Source organism: Dama dama, chromosome 22, assembly GCF_033118175.1.
Source record: "Dama dama isolate Ldn47 chromosome 22, ASM3311817v1, whole genome shotgun sequence".
NCBI lineage: Eukaryota > Metazoa > Chordata > Mammalia > Artiodactyla > Cervidae > Dama > Dama dama.
The window spans coordinates 37,708,363-37,730,319 of record NC_083702.1 but is presented as its reverse complement, the minus strand read 5'-3'; the positions used below and the strand labels follow the sequence as shown (position 1 = coordinate 37,730,319).

Genomic DNA, 21,957 nt, shown 5'->3' with positions numbered 1-21,957 from the left:
TCTGCATCATGGATGCTTCCCAGGTGGCACTAGTGGTAAAGAACTCCCCTGCCAATGCAGGAGACTTCAGAGACACAGGTTTGATCTGGGTCAGAAAGATCCCCTGGAGGAGGGCATGGAAACCCACTCCAGTAATTTTGCTTGGAGAACCCCATGGACAAAGAAGTCTAGTGGACTATAGTCCATGGGATAACAAAGAGTCAGACACAACTGAAGTCACTTGGCACGCGCACATATCATGGATAGTAATATTTAATAGAGAAAAGTACAGATATAAAGAACTGTGAAGTCTGAGCTAGTGTATATAACAGCAAATGACAATTTGAAGAAAAAAGCCCAGTTAAACAAGTAAAGGAAATTCTTGTTCCTTGTAGTAAACAATCTTAGATGTGGCATGTTCCTATGGCAAGCCTCCCAAGATCTACATTTATTTTACTGTTGTTAATTATCAGGATAACAGATTTTTAAAATCATGACATGAAAGAAAAAAAATAATGAAGTAAATATTATAGGAAAAGTTGGCATATGTAGCACATTAAGTTAGCATTAGCATTGTTTTCTTCTGCACTTCAGCAGAATTTCACATGGCCTTTCATTCATCATGGACTTCCCTGGTGGCTCAGAGGTTAAAGCGTCTGCCCACAATGTGGGAGACCCAGGTTTGATCCCTGGGTTGGGAAGATCCTCTGGAGAATGAAATGGCAACCCACTCCAGTACTCTTGCCTGGAAAATCCCATGGAAAGAGGAGCATGGTAGGCTAGTCCACGAGGTAACAAAGAGTCGGACACAACTGAGTGACTTCACTTTCTTTCTTTCATTCATTAATCTGAAGCAAGTCACTTACTTTCTTCTTTTTAATTAATTATTTTTATTGGAGAATAATAACTTTACTTTCTAAATGAATTAAAGAACACTGACTTTTTAGCACAAGCCCAGGAATATGAAGGGCTGGACCATGATCGCTTTCTCCTAAATAGACATTTCTAAAACAAACTGAAACAAGCATCCACACTGTATAATTCTGAGAAGTAAGCTAATTAATCGTCAGCTGTAAGAAAATGACAAGACATTAAAATTGCTATACTAGAAAACTGATACACTGAATGTTATAATAACTAAATTGAGAAAATTTATTGACAACATCATCAGTGTTGTTTTTGTTGCTCAGTTGTTAAATCACATCCAACTCTTTGGGACCCCATGGACTGCAGCATACCAGGCTCCTCTACCGAATTTGCTCAAATTCATGTCCATTGAATCAGTGATACTATTATTATTAGCCATGATCAACATTCATTATCTCACCGGGCCCTCACAATACTTCTCTGAATAGGTTCTACGTTTTATTCCCTCATATACTTATGGGGAAATTAAAATTCATATATAATAAATTACCTGAGGTGACACTGTTAGTAAGTACCAGAGCTAGCTCTTAGATCCAGGTTTATCTGACTCAAAATAATCAATCAGCTCTACTAGTAGAAGTTCTTAGCGGTCCTAAAGAGGAAATTTTTGCACAGATGCAAATTCCTTCAGGAATTTATAGAATATAAAAATGTATGCATTATGATATGCCATTATTAAAGGTAGCAAAAGATAAGGATATTAGTACATAATACATAATAATAGGGGCTTCCCCTGAAGCTCAGCAGTAAAGAATCTGCCTGCAATGCAGGAGACAAGTGGAACACATCACATAAAGAAAAAAAAAAAATTTTCAACAGAGATGTAGCATTGGATAATATCCTGCAGCCTTTCATGATTAAAAAAAAAAAACTACAAATAAAAATGAAATTCCCTCAACCTAATAAAGGCCATCTATAAAAATCTCACTGATAATATCATACTTAATGGTTAATCAATATACATATATATTTTGCAGCTCTTATTAATATTATATTGGAAGTCTACCTGGAAAATCAGGTAAGAAAAAAGAAATGAAAAGCATCCAGAATGAAAAAGAGGATGCAATCTCTAGCTGCAGATGGCATGGTCTTATATACAAAAAATCTTACAAAATCTAAACAACTATTAGAACTAATGACCATGTATAAGAACAACACACAAAAACATGGCAGCACTGAACAATCTAAAAATAAATTAAGAAAAACAATTCAATTTAGAACATCGTCAAAAAGAATAAAAGAATATTGAAAACCATAAAACACTGTTGAAAGCAATTAAAGAAGATAAACATAAAGCCATTTCATGACTATGGATCAGAAAACTTAATACAATTAAAATGGCAATACTCCCTAAATTGATCTACAATGAAAATACAATTAAAATCCAACTTGAACTTTTAAAATTTACATACTTATTCTAAAATTAATATAAAAATGAAAGTGACCCCATCCCAATGGGGCTTCCCTAGTAGCTCAGAAGGTAAAGCACCCGCTTGCAATGCAGGAGACCGGGGTTTGTTCCTTGGGTCAGGAAGATCCCCTGGAGAAGCAAACGGCAACCCACTCCAGTATCCTTGCCTGGTAAATCCCATGGACAGAGAAGTCTGGCAGGCTACAGTCCATGGGGTCACAAAGAGTCCAACACAAGTGAGCAACTAACACACACACCACCCCAATGAGGATGAGAAAGGGCACCTAATTATGAACTGATAAAACGTCAAGTCTAGGCCCCCTTAACTAGCCTTTATTGGCAGGGCTTGGAGTCAGGCTACAGTTTACTCTCTGGTATTTGGTGGAATTAGAATGGTTATTATCTAGAGCAGGTAGAAGCTTTCCTGGTCTTCTGGATAGAAAGAGTAGGTTTTTTGGGGGGTCTATTGCCTGACCCCATTGATATTTCTGGGTTGGTTACTTCTCCAGTACCTTGTCTGGGGCAAATGAGGCAAAAAGAGAAGCAAAATAAAATAATTAGCACATGATCTTCTCATGCATGAATTCATGATGAAAAAAAACAAAATTGTTTCTTTTCTTGTTCCATAACGAGCCACAAATCGTCAACATTTACATTACAAAGACAACTAATCAACCAAGAAAACATTGATATTTTTCCTATCTAAATTACTTTAGTTTTTCCATAGTACTACGAAGTTGATTGTCAGTATCTTTCTAAGACACTTTGGTTTCTAAAATTTTATACAATAATTAATTATCAGATATATCCTTTGTAAGAGTATTGTAGTATCTTTGTGCAAAATGTGAAGCTCACCAATAAAACAATACAGAAGGCTATATAAAAAGTATTTACACTAAAGTTTAATGCTATAAGAGAATTTATATACTTTATGTACTGACTACAAGTATAAAATGATAAATTAAATATAACTTTGTAGGTTACTTGATTTGATAGCTAATCCTTTTAAGCAAATTGAAATAAATACATAATGCCTAAACTTCTAAATTCTTTTTCTAAATGAGCATCCCATAATGATATGAGACAAAGAGGTGAAATGAGTAGCTCTCAACTAATTTTCTTTAAAATATAATTTACAAAATATATTTGCAAAGTTGTCACAAGTGCTTTTAAACTCATTATTTGCCAGTGTTGAAAGTAATACACAATAAACATATTTTTAGCAAAGGAAATATGTAGAGCCAGAACCAAAAAAATTTTAAATATCAAATACTAAGTTTTTCAGAACAACACAACAATTTAAGTACTTTCACAACATTTAATTTAGAATTCATAAATATAAATAAGTAAAACATAAATTCATCCAAGAATACACCACATAATATGCCAGGAGGATTATGTAAATTCCATTATTTTAATTCTTCCCACCCTTAGCCTTAGGACAAAAGAGAAGATGGTTTAAAATAGATCCTATACACTTTCCTCCAACTCAATAACTATAAAGCTGGTTTATATTAGTAGAACGAAAAATTCACAACATTATAAAGAAAAGAGCCAATAATCACAGCTATAAAAAGCAGACATTTTAAAACAGCCTTCTCAAGAATGGCACAAGTTTCTGTATTGGGTGTGGTCATAAAAATGACCTTCCAGGTCCCAAGACATATCTACCAGACTATTTTAATATCTTCAGTTTTTTAAAAAGTATCTTCAACTTAAATTCTGGATCTATTCCTTTTACTACTTTTATTCAAATGACTTGTTATGGGAAGCTTTTTAACATTAAACTGCTAGCTAATTAAAATTAAATGAACTTCTGTCTTGTCTAGGGATGAAGTTGAATCAACAAATAATGTCTACATTCCACAAATGATAGAAGGATTTTTTAAAAGAGTTATTGTAATAATTAACAATAAAAATAAACTAATGCCTATTTATACAGGTAGAATCAAGCCAATTATGGTGCATGTATATATATATATTTGTGTGTGTGTGTGTGTTTATGTGCATGTGTATAAATATAGAATGCGGTAGTATAGAACAATGACAAAAATAGGATAGTTTATATATATTGACAAGAAAATATATACTGACAAGTTAGTATAGCAAGAAACAAAAGAATAGATTGAGTAGAAGAACATATTTCTAAAAGCAAATCAAAATTATATAGCATGATATGAGTAAATATGTGTGTGTATATATTTAAATATAAAGAGAAATCTCTAGAAGGATGGACATCAAACCATTCACACATGATTTCTGGGGAGAATTGTTGGAATTTGATTTCAACAAGAAAGTATTCCTTAATTACTACATGGGAAAAAATTATCTAAAATGAAATTTAGGAAGGAAAAGATTTTGCCATTAAACTTTGAATTTGCTTTAAATGTTTAAGTTTATGCAGGCTTAGTTTATCCAGAATAATACTGAATATATCACTGATATTGATACTTACTTAACGTCAAATCTATTTAACTTGTTTAAAAAAAAAAGTATGACAATAATTTTCAGATTTATATATCCTTTTTCCTATAAAAGTAGAATCACAGTAAAAACCAAAAAAGCTAATCTAGCAATTAATTTTATAGTATTTTGTCTTAAAACTTCAACCCTGCGTACTCAAATATTCCGTAAGTTCTCAAATGCAGAGCAACATCTAACATTACCTTTGTAACTTATCAAGTATGCTTTCAATGAGCACAATTGATCAACTGAAAGAAATTCCATAGGAAAATATGATAACAATTCTATAATTTGTGAAGATTTGCATATACATAGTGTTTTTACTAAAATTTGCCAAACTTTAAAAGAATAAAGGAAACAGACTCTCAAATCACTACCTTATATTCATCCACAATAATGCTGAGGGCTTCATGTCCCGCTTTCCTCATATCTTCCAATTCTTGTTTATGCTTTTCCTGAAAGAAAATAAGAAACTAAGCTATGATTTGTTTTTGTTTTTTTTTGTTGTTGTTGTTGTTTACAAAATAACACACCACTGACTTTTGCATTTATAAGTGATGTGAGTGATTTGTGGCACACCAATGTTGCAGCTGAAAACAAAGACAAACCCATTCAAAAAAACTTTCTGTTTAAAAGCATTCTGAAGATAGCAGTGAGAGATTAAAGGGAAACCATAACTGGGAAAGGAAAACCAGGCTTACAGGTAAGATAACCGAAGGCAATGGTGTTATTCCTTGAGACATCTGGCAATTGTGGACCTGGATCCAGAGACAGGAGGCCCTGTGTCATCCAGCAAGCCAGGACCTTTTTTTTGTTGTTGTTACTTCTCCAGTAATACACACATGTCAATAGTTCAATATGTAACAAAATTTGAGAACCACTAGATTAAGGAGAACAAACCCTCATTCTACCTTCGGAGCAAAGGAGAAGCTGAACTCTCTTTGGATAATGTTAACATCCTATAGAACCTTTCCAATTTTTCAAACACAATGTAAAGCTTTCAATGCAAAATTATCAGAAATGATAACAGATGAGACCAAAGAAACATAAAATAGAAAAGACAAAAGAAATAGACCAATGGGTGATTCAGATATTAGTTATCAAAAAGTTTCAATATTTATGAATAAATACACACAAGAAAATAGAGAAGTGGAGAAAGTGGATATTACAGAGAATTTCTTCAGAGAATTGGAATTCATAAAATAAATTATACAGCTCAATGCAGTAGATGAGGTAAATAATAGATAAAACAGCAGAAAGCAGGATTAGAGGACCAAAAGGTAGTGGGAAAAAACCTATAAATGATTGAAAATATATTTTTTAACAAAAACCCTTTAAAAAGACAAGAGACAAAGTAAAAAGGCAAATATTTGTGTAAAAGAATTGCTAAAAAAAATAATCCAAATAAAGAAGAAAAAATAAAATCTAGCAAGACAGGAACAATAAAGTGATGAAGAAAATAAAAAAGAAAATTTTCTAATATTATTCATGAATTCAAGATATTATTCAACCTATAGATTTTTATAAACAAATAGTAAGATATTGCTAAATATTACAGCAATAAATAAGAAATTTTAGGTAAAATGAAAAAAACTCCCAGGGGAAAAAAACAAAACTGAAAGAAGATGAAATAAAAATTCTGAAAAATTTTGTATGTGTTAAAAAAAAACAACTGAACCTATATTACGTTAAAAACAAAATAAAACTTCTGACCAAGAAACATATAAGTGCAGATTATTTAAAAGCTTACTTTTAATAAACAATTAATAAACAAATAACAGAACTCTTACACAAAATCTTCCAGAGAATGAAAAAAGAGGGAATATTTCCCCACATATTTTATTAAGAAAGCATATCTCTTATACTAAAATCTGCAAAGATAAAATTATGAACCAATCTCTTTTATGAAAACAAAAACTAAAATTCTACATAAAATATTAGTAAATGGAATCTAGCAATAAATAAATAATACATCTCAACCAAGTATGATTTATTTTAGGAATGTCAGGTAGGCAGCAGTAACGCACACCATTTCAGACCTGAACCACAAAACCTCCAACAAATCCTCCACACATTTCCTTTGTCCCCCGCTATTTGCTTACTGATGTCATTGCCCTGGATGACAATTTAAGACATGTGCTGCAAACAGCAGGAGGGCCTCTGTCAGCCTGGGACTCTGAATGACTACACCATCACCTCAGTGGACTTGGTGAGAAAATTAATGATATTTAGGATAAAAGACAAGAAAAACAGTTCTTCTTCATTTATTGTTATGAGAGTGTGTGCCAACTTGCCTTGGTCATGTACAGTTCTGTGTGACCGTATGGACTGTAGCCCTCCAGGCTCCTCTGTCCATGGGATTCTCTAGGCAAGAATACTGGAGTGGGTTGCCATGCCCTCCTCCAGGGGATCTTTCTGACCCAGGGATCGAATCCTCACCTCTTATATCTTCTGCATTGGCAGGTGGGTTCTTTACCACTAGCGCCATCTGGGAATGTTACCAATTCCTCATTTATAAACTGTTTATACTTAACTTATTCAAGAATTTCTATTTCATTATCAAATTTTAATTGCCTTTTCCAGTATATAGATTTATGTATCTTTCTATAGCTAAATCACTCTTTACCAAAATAGACTAAACATAAAGGACCAATAAGGGCCCTTGATATAAACACTGATTTCTGTTGGTATGATTATCAATCTATGGCTCACGGCAGCAATCTTTTCTTAAAGTCATTTTCCCATTTCTGCGAAAGTTGTTTTTACTTCAGTCGCTCAGTCGTGTCCGACTCTTTGCAACCCCATGAACCGCAGCAAGCCAGACCTCCCTGTCCATCACCAACTCCCAGAGTCCACTCAAACTCATGTCCATTATGTCGGTGATGCCATCCAGCCATCTCATCCTCTTTCATCCCCTTCTCCTCCTGCCCTCAATCTTTCCCAGCATCAGGGTCTTTTCCAATGAGTCAGCTCTTCGCATCAGGTAGCCAAAGTACTGGAGTTTCAGCTTCAACATCAGTCCTTCCAATGAACACCCAGGACTGACCTCCTTTAAGATGGACTAAAGAGTTGTTTTAGTCAAAACTAAATAACAAAGCAGCAAAATCCAAACACCTAGTAAAGCAAGCTCATACATTCTATTACACTAAAAACAAGCAAACACATGTGGGCAGCACCACCAACTCATCACTTTGGAATGCCCATTCAGGTCAGGTCATCTCACTGATGGTTTGTGACTTTCATAGAGATACCTAGGAGGGCAAAGGTATCAATTTCTATGATGAATAATAACACAGATTTTGTTTTTCTTAGTTTTCAAGATTTAAAAAAATAAAGAGAAATAGGTATTATGTTATTTTCTTTTAACATCACAGTAGAACATCTTAGGCAGTTCTTGAGATGCATACACTGTATCTTAAGACCAATGATTAATAACAAACTCATATAAAATAGGTTACATGGGCAAACAAACTCTGGAAATTAACAATATATATTAAAATATAGAACCTCCTACAAACCCAGAAGTAAAGAAACAATTGAACTTTACTAAAACCAGATTTTTCAGACTTAACTAATTAAATGTTAATTTACTTTTTTCGCTCATTGATAATACCTACTACCAGCTAATCTCTTTAGTTCAAAATTCAAATTTAGAACCAAAAAGGTCCAAAAGCTTTTCAGTGTTTTACAATCTAAAGCAAAGCAAATTCATTTAGATCTGCTAAATGAAATAGAATATATTCTACTTTTACATCATTATTTAGAAATTGAAGATGAATATGCACCATCTGTGGCTGATTCATATCAATGTATGACAAAACCCACTGAAATGTTGTGAAGTAATTGCCTCCAACTAATAAAAAATAATAATAATAATAATAAAGTTTGACCATTCAGCAACTATGGTTCTGAATAATGACATGAACCATTAAAAAGTATTGAGGTGCTATTAAAGGCACACACAGAGTACAATATATTAAGCAATTCAAATAACAGGTCTTTCAAATAGACATTTTATAAATGATAAAAATGTTCTATCACATATTTTATTGCAGTTGAAAATAAACACTAAACCGATGGCTACATCTTCTTACACTGAAGGAACAGCAATCTACTGCTTGGCACATGCCTTAGAATACAGCATGTGCTAAGTTGCTTCAGTTGTGTCCAGCTCTGTGTGACCCCGTGGACTGCAGCCCACCAGGCTCCTCTGTCCATGGGATTCTCCAGGCAAGAATACTGGAGTGAGCTGAAACGTCCTTCTCAAGGTGACCTTCCTAGCCCAGGGACTGAACCCCACTTTCTTAATCTCCTGCATTGGCAGGTGGGTTCTTTACAACTAGCGCCACCTGGGAAGCCCCTTAGAATACAGGAGCTATTGACAAATGCTTGTTGGATTATGCTGAAATTCTCATTATTGATATCAATTCAGTTCAGTCACTCAGTCGTGTCTGACTCTTTGCGACCCCATAAACCGCAGCACGCCAGGCATCCCTGTCCATCACCACCTCCCGGAGTTTACCCAAACTCAGGTCCATTTAGCCGGTGATGCCATCTAACCATCTCATTCTCAATCTCCTCCCGCCTTCAATCTGTCCCAGCAACAGGGTCTTTTCCAGTGAGTCAGTTCTTTGCATCAGCTGGCCAAAGTATTGGAGTTTCAGCTTCAGCATCAGTCCTTCCAATGAGCACTCAGGACTGATCTCCTTTAGGATGGACTGGATGCATCTCCTTGCAGTCCAAGGGACTCTCAAGAGTCTTCTCCAACACCATAGATCAAAAGCATCAATTCTTCTGCACTCAGCTTTCTTTATAGTCCAACTCTCACATCCATACATGACTACTGGAAAAAACATAGCCTTGACTAGATGGACCTTTGTTGACAAAGTAATGTCTCTGTTTTTTAATATGCTGTCTAGGTTGGTCATAACTTGCCTTCCAAGGAGTAAGCATTTGCCTTCCAAGGAGTAAGCGTGTTTTAATTTCATGGTTGCAATCACCATCGACATTAATTTTGGAGCCCAAAAAACTACATGATAGAAGACTGAACAACACATACACCAACTATAAGAAATGACATTATAGAATACACCACTCAACAACAACAGAATAAACATTAAACTCAAGTAGACATAAAGCAATCTCCAGGGTAGACTACATGGTAAACCACAAAACAAATTTTAATAAATTTTAAAATACTGAAGTCAAACAAAGTATTCTCTTCAACTACAATGGAATGAAATTTGAGATAACAGTGAAAAAATGAGAAAATTCACAAATTTGTAGACATCAAACAACATATTCCTATATAATCAATTAGTCAAGAGGAAATCACAAGGGAGATTAAAAATCTATACTGAAAAAAAGAAAAACATCAAACCGATAAACTAACCTTTCACCTTAAGGAACTAGAAAAAGAAGAATAAACTAAACCCAAAGCAAGCATAATGAAGGAAACTAAAAGAATAAAAAGAAAAGAATAGAAATTCAATAGAGAAAATCAACTGGACCAAAGTTGGTTCTTTTTAAAAAATCAGCAATATGAAAAATATTTATTCACCAAGGCAGGAAAAAAAAGAGAAAAGGGATGAGTCAAATTAGTAAAATTAATAACAAGGAAAGGGTTTATTACTGAACTTAAAGAAACAAAAAGCAACATACAAAAATATTCAGCTCACTTCAGTGGCTCAGTCTTGACCGACTCTTTGTGACCCCATGAATCGCAGCACGCCAGGCCTCCCTGTCCATCACAAACTCCCGGAGTTTACTCAAACTCATGTCCATCGAGTCGGTGATGCCATCCAGCCATTTCATCCTCGGTCGTTCCCTTCTCCTCCTGCCCCCAATCCTTCCCAGCATCAGGGTCTTTTACAATGAGTCAAATCGTCGCATGAGGTGGCCAAAGTACTGGAGTTTCAGCTTCAGCATCAGTCCTTCCAATGAAAATCCAAGGACTGATCTCCTTTAGGATGAACTGGTTGGATCTCCTTGCAGTCCAAGGGATTCTCAAGAGTCTTCTCCAACAACACAGTTCAAAAGCGTCGATTTTTTGGCACTCAGCTTTCTTCACAGTCCAACTCAAACATCCATACATGACCACTGGAAAAACCATAGCCTTGACCAGATGGACCTTTGTTGGCAAAATAATGTCTCTGCTTTTTAATATGCTGTCTAGGTTGGTCATAACTTTCCTTCCAAGGAGTAAGCATTTTTTAATTTCAGATTTTGGAGCCCAAAAAAATAAAGTCTGACACTGTTTCCACTGTCTCCCCATCTATTTCCCATGAGGTGATGGGACCAAATGCCATGATCTTAGTTTTCTGAATGTTGAGCTTTAAGCCAACTTTTTCACTCTCCTCTTTCACTTTCATCAAGAGGCTTTTTAGTTCCTCTTCACTTTCTGCCATAAGGGTGGTGTCATCTGCATATCTGAGGCTATTGATATTTCTCCCGGCAATATTGAATCCAGCTTGTGCTTCTCCCAGCCCAGCGTTTCTCATAATGTACTCTGCATATAAGTTAAATAAGCAGGGTGACAATATACAGCCTTGAGGTACTCCTTTTCCTATTTGGAACCAGTCTGTTGTTCCATGTCCAGTTCTAACTGCTGCTTCCTGACCTGCATACAGATTTCTCAAGAGGCAGGTCAGGTGGTCTGGTATTCCCATCTCCTTCAGAATTTTCCACAGTTTATTGTGATCCACACAGTCAAAGGCTTTGGCATAGTCAATAATGCAGAAATAGATGTTTTTCTGGAACTCTCTTGCTTTTTCGATGATCCAGCGGATATTGGCAATTTGATCTTTGGTTCCTCTGCCTTTTCTAAATCCAGCTTGAACATCTGGAAGTTCTCAGTTCACATATTGCTGAAGCCTGGCTTGGAGAATTTTGAGCATTACTTTATTAGCATGTGAGATGAGTGCAATTGTGCAGTAGTTTGAGCATTCTTTGGGATTGCCTTTCTTAGGGATTGGAATGAAAACTGACCTTTTCCAGTCCTGTGGCCACTGCTGAGTTTTCCAAATTTGCTGGCATATTGAGTGCAGCACTTTCACAGCATCATCTTTCAGGATTTGAAATAGCTCAACTGGAATTCCATCACCTCCACTAGCTTTGTTCGTAGTGATGCTTTCTAAGGCCCACTTGACTTCACATTCCAGGATGTCTGGCTGTAGGTGAGTGATCACACCATTGTGATTATCTGGGTCGTGAAGATCTTTTTTGTACAGTTCTTCTGTGTATTCTTGCCACCTCTTCTTAATATCTTCTGCTACTGTTAGGTCCATACCATTTCTGTCCTTTATTGTACCCATCTTTCCATGAAAACTTCCCTTGGTATCTCTAATTTTCTTGAAGAGATCTCTAGTCTTTCCCATTCTGTTGTTTTCCTCTATTTCTTTGCATTGATCGCTCAGGAAGGCTTTCTTATCTCTCCTGGCTATTCTTTGGAACTCTGCATTCAAATGGGAATATCTGTCCTTTTCTCCTTTGCTTTTTGCTTCTCTTCATTTCATAGCTATTTGTAAGGCCTCCTCAGACAACCATTTTGCCTTTTTGCATTTCTTTTCTATGGGGATGGTCTTGATACCTGTCTTCTGTACAGTGTCACGAATCTCTGTCTGTAGTTCATCAGGCTCTCTGTCTATCAGATCTAGTCCCTTAAATCTATTTCTCACTTCCACTGTATAGTCATAAGGGATTTGATTTATGTCATACCTGAATGGTCTAGTGGTTTTCCCTATTTTCTCCAGTTTAAGTCTGAATTTGGCAAAAAGGAGTTCATGATCTGAGCCACAGTCAGCTCCTGGTCTTGTTTTTGCTGACTGTAGAGAGCATCTCCATCTTTGGCTGCAAAGAATATAATCAATCTGACTTTGGTGTTGACCATCTGGTGATGCCCATGTGTAGAGTCTTCTCTTGTGTTGTTGGAAGAGGGTGTTTGTTATGACCAGTGTGTTTTCTTGGCAAAACTCTATTAGCCTTTGCCCTGCTTCATTCTGTACTCTAAGGTCAAATTTGCCTGTTACTCCAGCTGTTTCTTGACTTCCTACTTTTGCATTCCAGTCCCCTATAATGAAAGGGACATCTTTTTGGGGTTTTAGTTCTAAAAGGTCTTGTAGGTCTTCATAGAACCGTTCAACTTCAGCTTCTTCAGCATTACTGGTCGGGGCATAGGCTTGGATTACCGTGATATTGAATGGTTTGCCTTGGAAAAGAACAGAGATCATTCTGTCGTTTTTGAGATTGCATCAGGGTACTGCATTTCGGACTCTTTTGTTGACTATGATGCCTACTCCATTTCTTGTAAGGGATTCCTGCCCACAGTAGTAGATATAATGGTCATCTGAGTTAAATTCACCCATTCCAGTCCATTTTAATTTGCTGATTCCTAGAATGTCGACATTCACTCTTGCCATCTCCTGTTTGACCAGTTCCAATTCATGAACCTAACATTCCAGGTTCCTATGCAATATTGCTCTTTACAGCATCGGACCTTGCTTGTATCACCAGTCTCATCCACAACTGGGTATTGTTTTTGCTTTGGTTCCATCCCTTCATTCTTTGTTGAGTTATTTCTCCACTGATCTCCAGTAGCATATTGGGCACCTACCGACCTGGGGAGTTCCTCTTTCAGTATCCTATCATTTTGCCTTCTCATACTGTTCATGGGGTTCTCAAGGCAAGAATACTGAAGTGGTTTGCCATTCCCTTCTCCAGTGGACCACCTTCTGTCAGACCTCTCCACCATGACCCAACCGTCTTGGATGGCCCCACACGGCATGGCTTAGTTCCATTGAGTTAAACACAACTGTGGTCCTATGATCAGATTGGCTAGTTTTCTGTGATTATGTTTTTAGTGTGTCTGCCCTCTGATGCCCTCTTGCAACACCTACCATCTTACTTGGGTTTCTCTTACCTTGGACGTGGGGTATCTCTTCACAGCTGCTTAACTTCCATCTATTTTCTTATTCAAGATGTTATTTATGGACTTTTCTCCCTTAACTACTTTAGACTAGTTTTTTAAGAAAATATAAGAAGATTCAAAGATCATGTAGCCTCTGCTGCTGCCAATCACCAAGCCCAATCCACTCCTCTTCCTTCTTGAAATATTTTCTTCATTTGTTTCTTCTCCTTCTCAGTCCATCCCATTTGCTCTTCTTCACTGCCCCAATCTCAAATTGTAGGAGTTCCAGAGGATGAGAACTCTTCTTCAACTTGTTTAACTGATAAGTAAACTTAAATATTATCTTTGTACAACTCCTTAAATTATATCTCCAATTCTGCCATAGCTAATCCTAAGATTTCTTAATCTGTCTATTAAAGTCTTTACATGTATATCTAAAAGAAATCTCAAAATTAACATGTCCAATGTCAAACCTTTAATTTTCCTTTACCAATCTTCCCTTCGCTCAAAAAAATCCTGAAATCATTTTTAGTTTCTCTACTTTTTTCCCATCACAATCCACATGTAATATACCACAAAACCTTACTGGTTTGATGTTCATTTTTATTTCTTTAACAGTCTTTAACTTTGTTAACTTTAACAAAGTCTAAAACATCTAAAACAAAAAAGTTAACATCAACAAAGTCTAAAACATCTGATCAAAATTCCTTTAACAAAGTCTTTAACAATACGACTGTGTGCAAGGCACTGTTCTAAACCCTTTGCAAATACTGGGTCATTTATTTACTTATTTAAACCTCCTAATGTCTCCATCTCATGATCTACAATCTGGACAGTTGTCAACATCTCCACTGCTACTTCTCCAGTTCACACTATGATCATTTCCCAACATCCCTGACTCTTTGATTCTACCCTTCCTCCAAGACTGCAGCCAAAACAGTCCTTTAAAACTTGAGGACAATCACAAAGAATGTAATTTCTATGATGGCAGGAATTGTTCACCACAGTATTCATAACACCTAAAATAGTACCAGGCATAGTGTGGGTACTCAATAAATATCTGTAAAATAATAAAATATCACACACCTGACTAAAATTTCTAAGCTTCCACATTACTGCAAATAAACTCCATAATCCCTACCATAGCCCAAAGTTATACCCCTCTCTCCCTAAATCCTTCCATCTGTTGTCACTGGCCTTCCTCAAATCATTATAAGCACATTATTACCATAAGGCTATTGAAGTTATTTGCTGTGTTTGATATACTCTTCGCCCCACATATCACACACTCATTTCCTCTGGTACTATTCAAAAACCATCATACCAGAGGGATGCTCACTGACCACCCTACATAAAATAAAGTTTCACACACTCATCATTGTCCACTAATCATGCTTTATTTTTATTCATTGCACTTATCACTACTTACTGTTTTGTACTCTTCATTGCCCATCCCTCTCACACACTGGGGAAGATAATGATGGTACTCTTAATACAATGGCACTTGGGAAAGTGAGGAAAAACCAGACAGTAGGGAGATTTCAAAATCTGACATTAAGTTCAATTTAGAAAGGCGAAATTTCACTTGCCATTGAACATACATATCTCAAATGGCACCTTGTATATAATGCCTGCTCAATAAACAAGGACTGAATAAAGATGAGATTCAATGGACAGGATCTGAAGGCTATATATATTAGGGAAGTAAGAAAGGTGTTTCATTCTTCATCAGAGAAAGTTATTTAAAATCATAATAAGAATTGTTGAAAATGTATTTAAAATTTGGTCTTCAAAAAGAAGGCTACTTGATAGATTCACATATCTGTTTGTTGAATGAATGAATGAGATTATGATCAATGCTCTTTTTCTGATATAAGCCCAGCATATAAATTAATGGGGAATACATGTAAATCCACGGCTGATTCATGTCAATGTATGACAAAACCCACTACAATATTGTAAAGTAATTAGCCTCCAACTAATAAAAATAAATGAAACAACAACAACAACAACAAAAGAAACATCTTTGAACAGGTTTCCTTACCTATTAAATCAGAGAGTTGGATGAAATCATTTCTAAAATATACTACCAACTCCTGACGGACAAGTGTTTGAACAAATTCCAGAAGACAGTGAAGGACAAGGAAGCCTGGTATGCTACAGTCCATGGGGTTGCAAAGAGTCAGACACAACTTAGCACTTGAACAACAATGAATAACATTCTATGATATCATTCTATGATGCTGTATGTTAAAACTAGCTAGATAAATCAACTTACTTTGCTTACTTCAAAGTTACTGATGGTAATCATACAACCACACTGTAACAGACCAGGTTGCCCAGTCACCAAAAGAAAAACACAGGAATAACCAAATAGTCATGCATGGCCTGAAATTCTTTTTACAACCTATGTTCAAAGTGGTCAAAACCAAATTTGAGCACAATGATAGCTTTCTTTCAAAATGTCAAACCCAAAACCGTCATCAGAATGGGAAGATTCAGGAAAATGCCCTCACCTTAAATAAAGCCACAGAGTTTCTAAACAAGACTTCAAAGGTAAGCTTTTTCAATGCATCCATTTTACAAATGAGGAAACTAAGGCTGAGAGACCAAGAAGTCTGTTCAAGATCACTGAGTTATCAGTGAGGGCAGGGCAAAGGCTAAATCACATCTTCTGATCTGCCAGCCAAATGTTTACTGAAAAATATCATGACAAAGACTGAACTATCTGATATCTGAGTACATTCCAAACTGCTTTTCAATAGATTTCCTTTCTATAAAAATTCATTAATAAATAGACTAATCTGTCATAAGTCACTCCTTCTGAAGGACATGATTTTGAGCAAACTCCAGAAGATAGTGAAGGACAGGGAAGCCTGACATGCTACAGTCCATGAAGTCTCAGAGTCAGACACAACTTAGTGGCTGAACAACAATGAACAATGTCTGATGAAAATAACACACAAACTGATCACTCTTGGTAAAATTGAAATAGTCATTCATCAGTTCATTACTGTCAGCCAGAACTACCAGTGTGACAAAAATGTGAAAGGTACTTTTCAAATGTTACCAGAAGCACATTAACCAATTCTCTGCTACCCACAATCACCCAGTATCAATCCTTTGTTGAAATTGTTAAACATACATAGGTCTAGTATTTTTATATACCTGCACATGTTTGTTGCTGAAAAACTATCTTTGATTGAATACATGTGTAAATAGGAACCACAAAATTAACAAATATAGATGCTTCATGGGAAAATGAGAAATTAGCAACTTGGAAAAAAACTTTAAAATCTCATTGCTAATATGATGACAAAACTCTATTCAAATATTTGAATCACAATTCATGCAGAAAAATATTTTTAAGTCAAATCTAAAGGAAAAACTGATAAACACTTTACAATTCACATTATTATTGGCCATTAAAAAATCCAGTAGAACCCATACTGCGTGCTCAATCGCTTCAGTCATGTCCAACTCTGTGCAACCTTACAGACTACAGACCGCCAAGCTCCACTGTCCATGGATTCTGTAGGGAAGAATACTAGAGTGGGTTGCCATGTACTCCTCCAGGGGCTCTTCCCAACTCAGGGATCAAGGCCATGTCTCTTATGTCTCCTGCATTGGCAGGCAGGTTCTTTTATCACTAGTGCCACCTGGGAAGCCCATACTAATCATCTCTAATAAATTAATTGATGCATAGTAGCAGGATCCTCTCCATTAAAGACAGTAAAAGGCAACATTTGACTGATGTATTTAGAATGAATTATTACAGTAGCTTTAAAAAAAACTTGAGAAGGACAGAAGGTAGGAAGCAAGGAATGGAGAGAGGGAGTGAGGGACAGAGGGAGAAAGGAAAATTCACAAGTCCAATCCACTATTCTACTTCACCTATTAGAAAACAGTTGCTTTTCACCTTCCAAATTCTTTAGCCAAGAACAAGTCTATAATTAGACTGAACCTAATTAATAGAATATAATTAGCTAATATAGCCTGATTGAGAAAAGTTTTCTAATCTAGGTGTCATCACCACTCTCTCTGAAGCCACAAGATTATATCCCTTACAAAACAAGTAACCCACTATATTGGGTAAGGCAGTCGTAAGCATCTCCAGATAGTCCAAAAGGAAATCTGCGGGGTAATAAATCAAAGTAAAGATAATTGGATAACATCTAACCAATGCACTGGAAGATCTGGACTGAGAAATGGTATAAAATGCTCCCACCAAAATCTGAAGAATCCAACATATGACCCAATTATAAATGCCAGAGAAGCACAAAGATAAAATTATCCCCTAGGCACCCACTTTGTCAAAACAGAACAAAAAAAACCAAAACACCACCTCTCCATCTCTTACTGACCCCACATTCAATAGCTGCAACAAGCCTAGCTGCAATCTGTAATAAAGGAAAGTAGGTTTCCCTGGCATGATGCAGCAGTCTTTCCAATTGAATATATGTTTAATCTTTACCTCCATACCCCCTCCTTTCTTAGTTTCCCTATACAACCAGTAAAAACAATACATGACAGAATTCTTCAAAATATTACCAAGTAAGTTTCACAGACTAATTCAAATACTTAGCTAAATATAAAATGGGAGAAAAAAATTACACAAGCATGAAAGAATCAGCCTAAAGGTAAAGTAATCTTACATATGGAAATAAAGCATTAGTGCCATAATCAACTGTATCCAGTACTGAAACAGACACCCTTAATATGTGTGTCTCATTAGCTTAAGATTTCCAAAATTTTTCAAAGAGTTCATTTTCATGTCTGGCCCTGACCCATTAATGGCCAACTTAACCCAATTGTATGGATTTCATCAGCACACAGACCCCAACCTTTGGCTTTGTGGCCCCCTCTCAGTCAAAAACAACATAATGAAACAAATTTCTTCTCGAACTCTTCTAACAGATACAATGGATGATGGTACGCAAAAAAAATCCCATGATGTCTTCACACCAGCACTGAGGTAACTGATTTTTCTACATGCCACCTTACAAAACCCAAATATGACAATGTTACATCCATGTCTAAAGCAAACTTTTAGGAAAGAATTAATAGTTTCAAATGAGAAATGAGTAAGCAGGCCATAGCCAATTTATTGGTTAAAGATGAAAACAACTACTCAAGTGCAATTCATAACAGAAGATGATATGTTTATAGCAGTGCCATTATTGTTGTCACTATCATTGCTCGGTTAACACAACAATTTCTCTACCAACTATAATCCGTTAAAGGATAAAGGCCAAATCCTTCAAAGGCTGAGAATCTGGCCCCTTGCATAACCATGGCTAAATTCTTAGCTGATTTGTTGACTGGACTGGAACTGCTCCTATTGCTACTTCAATGTCACCTTATTATTTGCTCCAAAGGGAAAGGCAGAAACTCCACTCTGTGCCACATTTAAAACAAATTACTATTTATTTTCAACTTTGTTAAAGTCTTCAAAGGCAAAGTGCCTTGAGAAGCAGATGCTCAAAGCTAATTCAAGCCAAGCAGAAAGAAAAGAAAGGAATGGAAAGGAGAAAGTGAGAGGAAAAGATGATAAAGGAAAAGAAGGAGGAAGGAAGGAAAAAAGGAGGATAAGGAGGGGGAAAGAAGAAAGAGCAGACAGCTTGCAACAGTTAATGGGAAAGAGTGATGCCTTATGTATACATCTACAGACAAGACCCCATTCAGTGGGGATGTCAACATCATCAAATTCTAATTTCTTTCAACTTTTATCATTTTAAGCCTGCTCTCCAAAGTCTGGCTGTATTTTAAATTTTGATAACAGAAAGGAACGTTCTAACAACACTGTCTCTCAAAATAGTTAATATTTTGATGGAGAAAAGAAAAATGGCTTAATAATAAAAGTCTCTTTTCAATGTTTTGGTCATTTGTCTTCATATTCTGAGCGTTTCTATCCACATTATTATGATCTGCATTAACATTTTAAAAATACACTGAAATTCATCTTTAGTGCCTGAAGTGGGTTGAATTGTGACGCCCTCAAAAAAGATAATCTCCTAATCGCTGGTATCTGTGTATGTAATTTGGAACTAGGGTCTTTGATATCCCAAGATAAGATTACCTTGAACACAGAGTGAACCCTAAGTCCTAAGATTAGTTTCCCTATAGGAAAGGGGAGCGAGACTAGTGGAGGAAGAGGCAGAAACTGACTTCAGCTCCTTCAAGACAAAGAATGCTAGCTCCAAGAACAGCACTGCCAACATGTTGATTTTAGACTTTATTTCCCATAACTGTGAGAGAAAAAATTTTTGCTACCATACGTCATCAAGTTTGTGGAACCTTGTTACAGCTTTAGGAAATACAGGTTTCATGTGAAATGTCAGGCTGGATGAAGCACGAACTGGAAGCAAGATTGCTGGGAGAAATATCAGTAACCTCAGATATGCAGATGATACCACCCTTATGGCAGAAAGCCAAGAAGAACTAAAGAGCCTCTGGATGAAGGTAAAAGAAGAGCATAAAAAAGCTGGCTTAAAACTCAACATTGAAAAAACAAACAGCCTGGCATCCGGTCACATCACTTCATGGCATAAAGGTAGGGAAACAGTGGAAACAGTGGCTGACTATTTTTTGGGGCTCCAAAAATCACTGCAGATGGTGATTGCAACCATGAAATTAAAAGATGCTTGCTCCTTGGAAGAAAAGCTATGACAAACTTAGGCAGCGTATTAAAAAGCAGAGATATGACATTTCCAACAAAGGTCCATATAGTCAAAGCTATGGTTTTTCCAGTAGTCACATATGGATGTAAGTTCAGTTCAGTCTCAGTCGTGTCCGACTCTTTGCAACCCCATGAATCGCAGCACGCGAGGCTTCCCTGTCCATCACAAACTCCCGGAGTTCACTCAAACTCATGTCCATCGAGTCGGTGATGCCATCCGGCCATCTCATCCTCTTGTCGTCCCCTTCTCCTCCTGCCCCCAATCCCTCCCAGCATCAGGGTCTTTTACAATGAGTCAACTCTTTGCATGAGGTGGCCAAAGTATTGGAGTTACAGCTTCAGCATCAGTCCTTCCAATGAACACCCAGGACTGATCTCCTTCAGGATGGAATAGTTAGATCTCCTTGCAGTCCAAGGGACTCTCAAGAGTCTTCTCCAACATCACAGTTCTAAAGCATCAATTTTTCGGTGCTCAGCTTTCTTCACAGTCCAACTCAAACATCCATACATGACCACTGGAAAAACCACAGCCTTGACCAGACACACTATGTTGGCAAAGTAATGCCTCTGCTTTTTAATATGCTGTCTAGGTTGGTCATAACGTTCCTTCCAAGGAGTAAGTGTCTTTTAATTTCATGGCTGAATAAGCAGGGTGACAATATACAGCCTTGATGTACTCCTTTTCCTATTTGGAACCAGTCTGTTGTTCCATGTCCAGTTCTAACTGCTGCTTCCTGACCTGCATACAGATTTCTCAAGAGGCAGGTCAGGTGGTCTGGTATTCCCATCTCCTTCAGAATTTTCCACAGTTTATTGTGATCCACACAGTCAAAGGCTTTGGCATAGTCAATAATGCAGAAATAGATGTTTTTCTGGAACTCTCTTGCTTTTTCGATGATCCAGCGGATATTGGCAATTTGATCTCTGGTTCCTCTGCCTTTTCTAAATCCAGCTTGAACATCTGGAAGTTCTCAGTTCACATATTGCTGAAGCCTGGCTTGGAGAATTTTGAGCATTACTTTATTAGCATGTGAGATGAGTGCAATTGTGCAGTAGTTTGAGCATTCTTTGGGATTGCCTTTCTTAGGGATTGGAATGAAAACTGACCTTTTCCAGTCCTGTGGCCACTGCTGAGTTTTCCAAATTTGCTGGCATATTGAGTGCAGCACTTTCACAGCATCATCTTTCAGGATTTGAAATAGCTCAACTGGAATTCCATCACCTCCACTAGCTTTGTTCGTAGTGATGCTTTCTAAGGCCCACTTGACTTCACATTCCAGGATGTCTGGCTGTAGGTGAGTGATCACACCATTGTGATTATCTGGGTCGTGAAGATCTTTTTTGTACAGTTCTTCTGTGTATTCTTGCCACCTCTTCTTAATATCTTCTGCTACTGTTAGGTCCATACCATTTCTGTCCTTTATTGTACCCATCTTTCCATGAAAACTTCCCTTGGTATCTCTAATTTTCTTGAAGAGATCTCTAGTCTTTCCCATTCTGTTGTTTTCCTCTATTTCTTTGCATTGATCGCTCAGGAAGGCTTTCTTATCTCTCCTGGCTATTCTTTGGAACTCTGCATTCAAATGGGAATAT

The 21,957-nt window shown here is 36.6% G+C and overlaps 1 protein-coding gene across 3 annotated transcripts in view; it reads right to left on the bottom strand.

Moving 5' to 3' along the window:
• The window catches only part of CCDC91 (coiled-coil domain containing 91), a 374,289-nt gene that overhangs the window by 172,777 nt on the left and 179,555 nt on the right, over window positions 1-21,957 (bottom strand). For all 3 annotated transcript variants that reach the window (XM_061125198.1, XM_061125199.1, XM_061125200.1), the window contains exon 7: window positions 5,158-5,235. In XM_061125198.1, coding sequence (XP_060981181.1) covers window positions 5,158-5,235 — 78 coding nt within the window. The remainder of the gene's footprint in view (window positions 1-5,157; window positions 5,236-21,957) is intronic.